At 41.7% G+C, this 9,950-nt stretch overlaps 1 protein-coding gene across 1 annotated transcript in view; it reads right to left on the bottom strand.

Moving 5' to 3' along the window:
* Positions 1-6,965, bottom strand: part of DAP (death-associated protein) — a 46,953-nt gene extending 39,988 nt beyond the window's left edge. The window contains exons 1-2 of the mRNA XM_008946790.1: positions 6,881-6,965; positions 4,889-4,985 (exon numbers count right to left, since the gene is read on the bottom strand). Coding sequence (XP_008945038.1) covers positions 4,889-4,985; positions 6,881-6,965 — 182 coding nt within the window. The remainder of the gene's footprint in view (positions 1-4,888; positions 4,986-6,880) is intronic.
* Positions 6,966-9,950: the final 2,985 nt, after the last annotated feature.

Raw genomic sequence — 9,950 nt, forward strand, 5'->3', positions numbered from 1 at the left:
TCTCTCACCAGATCAGTACCAAGACTGGCTCTTTGACACAGACACTCATATGCTTCATTAGCATGATTTGGGTTTTGAGTCACCGCATTCTGAATTATCCTCTTATTTTTCTTCTTTTTCTTTTGCCCAATGAATATAGCTGAGGCAAATACCTCCATCCTGAACAGAATTAAAATCCAGGCTGCATAATTTATTCTTTTTACAGCTAATGGGAAAGTTGGCCTGGATTAATGCTCTCACCATCTCCAGTAAGTTTAAGATATAAAACACATACCATTTACATATGCACATGGAGAAACCACTCTACTGAATTTATATTCACTAATTAAATTACTGTAATTACCCACTTTGTTTCAGAAATATAATAAGACAAGGAAAGAGTCTTTAGACATGAAAGCCTTTGTAGTTTACCCTTTTTGTCAGAAGACAAAATGAGCCACATATTTGCTTTTTTTTTTTTTAATCCAAATGCTGATACAGTTTCTTCTTCTTGAGGTCCCAGACTGACAACTAATGAAACTCTCGTGTAAAACTGAAGAAGTAGCTCTCACTTCAAATTATCTGTCTTTTAGGAGTATTTATTCTGGCTAGGATCAGATGCTGGCAGAGGAGAATGCATGATAATGCAAATCAGTTAAACATGAGCTAATGGGCTTCCAATAAAACCCATGACTCTGAGTAGTCTACTTATTCCAAATGTTTTCTACGACACCATACAGTCCTGAAAAACGATGGTTTCTATTCATAACCCAACTTCTAATTATACGTTTCACCTACATCTAACATCACAAAAAAAGCCCTTCTGGCAGCAATCACTACAACTGCAAATCAATCAAAACTGCTACCATATAAAAAAGTCAAATCAACACAAGTCTTATGCAATTACAGAAGCATAAGAAAAAACAGTAACAGATCAGACCAGAAGTTCATCCAGCCAGTATCCTATCTCAAACCACATTGACAAAATCAGTCTTGTCTTGAAGAACACACAAGCTAAGGACTCCACCTTACAACCAAGCTTACCACTGACACCTTGACCACAGTGGTGCCACTGGCTTTGGATGCCACACACATTAGTTCACCTAAATCAACTGATGCAACGCCTCTTTTCTTTCACTGAGTCTTCTCCATATAATCATATCCAGACATTCTTCTTGAAGTAAAACTGTATTTATACCAGACATAAAATTATTTCCCTTACCACTCAGGGCTGAGAACTGCCTTGTAGGAAGTTTAAATTTGTATAAAATCATCTTACCACTTATTGTTTAAAGAGATCACAAATCACCATTATGACAAGTCAGCCTACCATTTCATGAAATTGCAGGTTGTCATAATTTTATTTTAGGAAACAGAACTGAATAAAATACTTTGCAGAGTAAATTACAGTAACTGCACTACGAGTTGCTAAACAACAGAGGCAAAGTAATGTGAAAGATCTACCTGGTGAATGTTACTTTAAAGTCACCTTTACCACAGCACAGTTAGCTGCTTCAGGGGTGTTTCCCTGTATCCACTTTCTTTACATTAAGACTAGAAACACTGATCAAATGTCTTTTTTTTTTCTGCAAGTGTGCTGCAAAAACAATGCAGTTGTTTCCAAAGCCAGAAATACTTCTGTGAACTGTAGCTAAAAGCTTGCTTGTGGAGCAGCTGCTCAGATCTGTGCCTTTGTGGCGATGACGTGTGCTCTTGGATCTCTTATGGAACTCTGGGAGAGCTCAAAATCTTCTGCCTCAATTTACTGCCAGTTCTACTAATCTGTCCTCAACTAACTCTGTAATGAGATTAAAATAATCACTCAATTATCCTTGTCTGCCTCTTCACATACACTCACAAATCACTCTTCTGCTTTATTACTTTCTCTCACATCACTGTTGTCTGCCCATATCATCTGATGAAAATTGCCTGAAGGACTGTTTGCTTCTTTTGACTTTGAATGCAATAGGGTGTAGATATTGCATCATACAAACAATACTACCTTAAAATTGTAAAGACTAAGAACCTGAGAGTAGAAAGTTAAAAATACAGATGTCTCTGCATCTGCTTCGTAAAGGGACATGAAATACAAGCAGCCAAAGACTAAAAAGCACATATCCATGGGTGCCAGAGAAGGCAGAACAGAATGCTAGTGGCCTCTTCTTCCTCTCCTGATAAACCTGTACCCATCTCCTGATAAACCTCCCTCCAAAGGCATCAGAAAACCAAGTGTTTTAGAAGGGTCCCATAAATCACCTGGAGTAGACACAGAAACTCCAGGGTACTGCACCTTCCAGCACAACAGCAGCTGACATGCTGCAAATGTAATTTAGTTCTGACAAACAACAACTTTATTTACTACGGCCTGTGGGGTTTGGTTATTCTGTCTATGGCTAAATAGCTTCTTGCTCACATCTACAGCTTGTATAGCCACTGGAGCAGTACAAGTATTCCCACAGAAGTCTACGAATGGCATATTAAACCTTTTCCCTCACAGACACAAAGGTTTCCCAGTTCTACCAGCAAAACAACTTCTCTCAGACTTGTAAACCAACTTCCATTTTTGCCTTATAGTTCATGCTGGTTCCCACCTAACTATGCTCCTTGCGTCCCTCCTGCTGCTCTTTTTCTCAAGAGGATCAAATCAACAAAATAAAAAGTTCAGTGCTTTTTGCGTTAACATACAGGCTCGAGAGCCTAATACAGACTGACTAACATCTCCCCTACAAGAGAAGCAAAGCCAGGAGCACACTCAAAGTGCATATTTTGATAATAAGCTGATAGGTGGCTGAGGGAATAGATTCTATGAGGTGCAACATCTCACTATTCCCTAGTTAGGAATAAAGGAGCTCTAGAGGCCATTCTCCTCTGCCTTTAAAGCATAAAGATTGGTCATGGACCTGCTTTACAATATAAATATGCAGCACATATTTGTTAGCATATTAAGATGCACTCCCCCTCCTGACTGTTCCATTGGCCACGCTTCGTTCTGGACTGGGGATTGTCTCAGGGCATCTGACCTGGACTTCTCGCAGATGACGCTAACCTGGAACACGCAGGCCAAGGAGACACCTCACACAGCTAGGATTGGCCCTTCAGTCCAGGAGATCAGACTAAGGCACCTCCAAAATGCAGTCCTCAGCACAGTTTCCCCCTACAGATCTGCTTCTGTTGTGCTGCAGCACCCACTAAAGCAGGAACAGCCACAAGTATCGCAGTCAAATTTTCAACTTTCCCTCAGCCCCCACCATGCTGGGCTTTGTGGTGGTAGCTAGAAAGGTGCTGATACAAAGCATCAGTGTTTTGGCTACTGCTCAGCAGTGCTCCACTGCATCAAAGGTGTCTCTCCAACATTCCTCACTCACCAGTAGTCTGGGAGTGAGCAGGATCTTGGGAGGGGACAGAGCCAGGACAGCTGACCCAAGTGACCAAAGGGATATTCCATACCATATGGCATTTGCTCAGCAATAAAATGGAAGAGCGAGGAAGAGGAGGTTGGGACGTTTGCTATTACAACGTTTGTTGTCTGGAGCAACCACTACATGTACTGAAGCCCCTACTTCCTGGGAAGTGGCTGGACATTGCCTGCTGATGGGAAGTAGAGAAAAAATGTTTTATTTTCTCTTGTTTCTGCACATGGCCCTTGCTTTTGCTGTATAAACTGCCTTTATCCTGAACCAAAAGATTTTTTCCATCTTATTTTCTCCCCCTGTCCCGCTGAGGAGCAGAGACAAGAACAGGTTGGTGGGCACCTGGTGTCCAGCCAAGGTCAACCTACCATACACACACCTTAAACAAATGGATGTATACCTGAGCAAAGTGTAAATTGACCACAAAATATGAATCCTTCCTTTGGACAAAACTTGACTGCAGTACAGATGCTGTTCCAACTTATACGCCACTGAAGAGAAATACAAGATGACAAAGTCTGCTAAAGAAGAAATGGCATAAAATTTTGTTTTACCACCTTTCATTTCAATATATTAATTAAAATTACTTTTCCATCTTCATAAAGGTGTTCCCTATTCAGGTTGTGATTTAGTACATGAACATGTTTGGTGTTATTTATACAGACATTTTCACAATGCTTATTTATTACCATTGCAGTCAGCCTATTTACCAAAGCACAAGAATGGCACTGTTTTTGTCTTAGGCAAACAGCAAGGGCAAACCCATGCAGTAAGCAAGTACATACAGATTTCAAGTAAATACAGTCTTGGCTACGAAGAAAAATAGCCAAGGAAAGCAGCACGAAACCAGGTGGCTTTTCTATGAACAGAAAACAACATGTCCATGGAACTGCCCTGCTTTCATTTCCAGAGGGCAGTCACCTGATACATCCAGTTATAACTGCTAGGTAACTGCTTTCTGTCTTGGTATCCTCCACCACTAAAACGGCTAGATTCCCACCTAAAATAAAGGCAGATATTAACTGTATTTCTTTTTAGTTGTCTTTCCAAGGTACCACATTGTCAAATACCTCACAGAGAAAGGAGTATGGACCAAAGGATAGAAGGCATCACCCAGCAAGACCAACTCATACGCAAACAGACAGCCTAATGCTTGTGTCTGAATGTGCCTAGCCTCATATATTTCTGCACAGCTGGAAGCAATGCTCAGAGATTTTAGGAAAGGTGATGTTTTACTTAAACTGTACTTTTTTTTTTTTTCATCTAACCCTCTCTTATATGGCAGGATCATTTAAAGGAGGCTCAGCAAGGTAAAAAATCCCAAATTCTCCAATTTTCTTGAAGGACTGTATAACTTGTTATCACTTTAAATCAATTTTCTGATACAAAACAAACTGGTTTTTTTCACTGGTTTGGTATCCACAAGGAAAACAAACTAGTGATAAGGTTCAAGGTCATGGAAATTCACTGCAGCACATACACATAATCAAAGGTCTCACCTGCTGGTTTCCCAGTCTTGATCATCCTTATCTTTTTCTTCTTTGGCATCAGAATTGTGTGGGTGTTTCTGCACGATTCGCATCCCTCCAGCTTTCACTGAAATGAAAATTAGAGACACACAAAAAACCTCAGTCAAATCAGCCTAAGTGAAGAACATTTTAAGGATGACCCTCCTCCCCCACCCCCCCTAACATTTTGCAGAGTAGTTTAGTAATGGTAGCTTGAATAAGGGGCCCAAAGTATTTCAGAGTGGCAAGCCTAAGGAGCAGCTTCTTCAGGACCACATCTGCTGTTCTCTTTCACATCATGCCATTTCACTTATCCTAAGAAGATGCAGCTCATTTTACCACCTGCTTCCAGTACCATTTTGGAAAACTCAGCTCTGTTTAAACTCTCCCCTCACCTGTACTAACTTGCAGCAGTCAGAGGAAGAAATGGAGGCAACAGCTTGCGTAGCACCGTGTAAAAGGCCACAAACATGAAAGTTAACTACTCCCATAAAACAAGAAGGTCTTAAGAAACTTGTTTGCAATTTCAAGTTAAAAAGTACAGCTATAATAATAGTATTTATACAAAAACAGTACTTCATGAACAGTATAATAAAAAGCAAAATTAAGGACAGTTAACTTGAATTTAGAACAGAGCTTTTTGTTTTGCAAACCATGTGCATTTACTGCATTTCAAATCCTTGCCATGATTTAGTTTTAGAAATGGAGCAAACATGAAAGCGTCCCATTGAAACACAAAACAAGAAGTGAAAGCAAATCCACTTAGGTTCATCATTCATCCCCTTCAAAGTGAAATATAAAATAGGAACCAAGCTGGGCCTAACACGGCAGCTACTAAGCAAAGCAACAGCCAGGCTGCTCTCGATCTGCTTGCTGTTTTAATATTATACTTCTGTTTTTTTTTTTCTTCAGCCATTGCTATACACGCTTCAAGAACGGCACAGGATAAAGCAATGCGGCTCATGAGCAAATTGGGTGGGTTACATTCCGACCGGCAACCGCGTCAGAAAACCGCTATAGCGAGCAGAAGTCAATGCAGGCGCGCAGAGATGCCTTGGCTTGGGCTTCACGCGGCTGGGACGTGTACGTCTGTGGACAGCCTGGGAGCCGGGGCGAGCAGCAGGCCAGGGCAGCCCTCGGGAGGAGCCGAAGCAGCTTGCCAGCGTGGCCAGGGCAGGCTGCACCTCGCACAGCCCTCCCACAGAGGCACCTCGCAGCAGTTCAGCCCTAAGCCCTGAAGCCTAGGGAACAGGTTTAGTTCTCAGTTCTTAACCAGGTGGGCAATGGAACGGGTGCTCCTGTGCATAAATGTTACAGAGTAGGTGAAGGTAAAGAGGTGACCTGCCCCAGGAGAAAGTGACAGCTCTGTGGCCCTGGGATTTTTTTAAACAGATTTTAAGCTTTGCATGATATTCCAAAGATAAACTTCCGATTCAATAAAGGGCATTAAAGACAGGCACACAAGAAGTATCTTCTTTTGAACCTATCAAAACTGTGCAAGTTTTAAGCTTAAGTTAGCTTAAGAAGACAAATACCCTTGCAACTTAATTCACCTTCCTTTTAAAAGGGTTTCAACCAAACTACACCACCTCAGACAGAGAGAAGAAATTATTACATCCATTAAGCTAAAGAAAAACCCATCAATTTGCAAGATTTTCTAGGGACTTAGGAGGACTCATCTATTTCTTACTTGCTTAGCATTTACTACCTAATTTGACAGATGCTTACTACAGTGATTTTGTCACTTTAAAGTCATTCTTAAAAGAATCTCAGATTTCCTATATTTAAATCTGCTCTGCACAGGATTTACTAACTGATAAACCATCTTCCAGAACACTTCGAGAATTCAGGGTCCAGAAGAGGATGGTGTCCATCACTGAGTGCTGGGATTGGGGAGAAAGCAGTTTCTACACCAAAGAAGGAGCTCACGCTGCAGCTGCTCGGGAGAGGTCAGGTGGAACCTGTGGTAAGGAAGGAGGGTACCGGGAACGGCTTCCCTCTGGTGGCGATGGCCGGCAGGCCACCGTCCCCCAAAGTGTGAAATAAAGCGGGGATCATCTGCCCGCATGCTCCAAGAAGAGCAACAGCACAAGTCTGTTTGCCTGGCTGCTGGAGAGGAGCCAAATTCTGGATTTTAATTATTATCTGTCATGCTTTCCCCCTGCCAAGAGCCAGACAGGACTGTCTTGTTTGTCCTATGAATACCAGTCTGTGGTTCCTCTTCAGAGTATGTGACGACTCCTTTGGAAATGTATTAAAAAACCATGTTAATCAATTATTGCTCAAGATGACCTGGAGTCAGGAAACTATTCCAGTCTGTTTAACCTTTTTCATTCCCACTGCCACGCTTCTTTCAGACTGCTCCCAGTTTCTGAGACTGAATTCTGAAATAAACCCCACCAAGTCACTGCAAGCACCAAGGACCTAGTGAAGCACTGAAGCTCATGATGGCCCCAGCCCTGGCACACTCAGGTCCTTCCTGTGGAAACCCAAATCACCCACTGGTCACAGCAACCAGACAGGAACTCTTAGAAATCCAGAATATAACCAAGAGCTTTCACAGCTTCCCATTTTCCTTGAGTATAGTATTAAATAGTAGCATGAAAAATTGTTTCTTATGTATTGTGTAATAACAGATTCCATCACATCAATAAGATGCATGAAAATCCAGGACTGAGGGAAATGCAAAACTTGCCATTCTGCAAGTGTAAGGGAGTATACATTAGAGTCTGACAAACCAAGAACAGAAGTTAAAGTCATTATATACCTTGGTTTCACAGAAATCTTGGCTCAGAGATGGATTTTTTTTATGTAGGAGAAAGCATATAACTCTTTTCATGAACCTATTGTGAAGCTTCATAAATAAACTATTAACACAATTATCTTGCCTAATTCCTCCACAGTACCCACTAGAAGAAATGAACAGCTAAAAGCATAATGACACAGACCTCTTTAGAGGGACTGCAGGCTGTACAAACCTACTCAGCAACATATTATAGACAGATTGGTCTCACTGACAAATATTTAATAAAGCTTACATTGGGGCCCTCTTAAGTTTCAGTTCAAAGTTGCTTTGTGCACTGTTACCAGCCTCAGGTCTTGAGGTTTCTTTCCTTCTCATTATCCTCTGTCTTTTCAAGTGCTTTTCTTGCCTTTCCCCCCCGCCCCGCCCCGTGAAAGATCAATGCAGAGAGCAAGCTAACACTGCACGCAGTCAGTCAGCAAGGGCTAATGCTCCATGTGAAAAGCAACAGATTTGTCAATTCTGCTTCAATTTGATGATCCACATCCTTCCTAACTTTTACACATCTCATTCATACTCAGTAGGGTAAGACACATCCATAATCACAGCTAGGGCTCTTTATACAACCACATGCAGCAAAACCAGAGCTTTTAAGCCATCTGGAAAAAAAATTTCCCCAGTTCACATCTTTGCCTTACTAGGAACTTGTCTTTTTGCATTATGAACACCATTCTATATCTACTTATGCAGAAATGGGGGTGATTTTTTTGTAAGAATTTTTTACTTTCATTCTATTAGAACTTGTCTGCAAACTCCCCTATTGCATTGTGTTATTATTCCAGGATCTAAACCAGACTGAGATAGAGGATTAAAACCTAGCTTCAGCCTGTAAATATAAACTGTCGCTTGTAAGCACATTTATTGTGGTTTTTCCAAGTGATAAAAGACCAGAGGACCACATTCCTCTGCTCACCAGCTCAGAAACATCTTCTTCCAGAAATGACCTTAAGATTCTTTAAAGCATTATTTTTTTTTTCTAGCCTCAAAGACGGATTTGGTGATGGCCTGCCTTCCTGACTTGGTGTGTACTGACATCCCCTGGGGATGCTAAATGATCTGAAAGGGCACATAGCTGAAAAAGCTCTTCAGTTCACATGTGGATGTTTTACAAAGATAAAAAATAATAATACATAAATACTCTGACAGCAAGGGAAACCTGTTCTGTCCTCCAGTTGTGCTTTTGCACTGTGCATTGCTAGTTTCTTCTGTGGCCTACAGAGATCCACTTCACGTCTTTAAAAATAATTCTACCTACTTCAAAAGACAGGTTTTGAAACAAAACTGTCAAACATGCAACAACGTCAGAAAATACAGCTACAAGGCATCTAAATTAAAATATCCACCATTTATCCTTTGTTCCCTTTCCATCCATGGTTTAGCTGTGTCTTCCCACGACACCAACATTAAGTCTTAACCATCCCTTTACACTGAAGCTGACATTTACCCGACCTCAAGGCAAGCCAGATGGAGGAGCTACAGCAGCAGAAGCTGTTGGCATTGGGAAATGAGCTTTGGTTTGGTTCCCCAAACCAGCTCACCAGAAGGTCAGGCAAGAACTACTGCCATGACAAGACAGGCTGCAGAATTGGGACAACTTTGCTCAGCCAAGACACTGGCTTTACTGCTAAAATGTGTTTGCCATGCAGAGAAAAGCTATTTTTTCTCACTTTTGTTACCTACTTAAAGGCATTTCAGATCCTCATTAAAAAAAAGAGCAGAATTCAATTAGGGTTCAAAAATTGTTCTCAAATTTGGCTTTAAATCTCATAAAACTATTTGAATATTAAACTACCCACCCTGTGGATTATGAATTATGAATTTCAGCATTTTTTGACTGAAACACTTGAAAACATAAAACCCAACCCAATTATTCTACCAGGAAACACTAGAAGACACATGAAAAGTTGCTGGTGCAGGAATCAACATTCCATTTTTTTGGAAAACTGTGGTAAATTACATGAAGGAACAAAACACTGTGGGTACTGCGAGTAAGTGAACCCCACCTGTCTTACAGGGAGGAGCTGCTGTCTGTGGATGGTGGCAGACCAGTGCCCCACTGAGGGTGCAACAAAGCTCCTACCCCCACCACCGCAGGAGCGGGTGGAAGGTGCTGGAGATACTTCTCCGGGCGGCCAGCCACCAGCTTCTCGTCTCCTACGCTGCCAGGCTGCGGAAGGAAGGCCAGGGGAAGGCGGCTAACTACGGCACTCGCACCGCAGGGCCCGCGGGCACGACGGGCGCACCGGGGCC

Source organism: Merops nubicus, unplaced genomic scaffold, assembly GCF_000691845.1.
Source record: "Merops nubicus isolate BGI_N331 unplaced genomic scaffold, ASM69184v1 scaffold5329, whole genome shotgun sequence".
Lineage (NCBI taxonomy): Eukaryota > Metazoa > Chordata > Aves > Coraciiformes > Meropidae > Merops > Merops nubicus.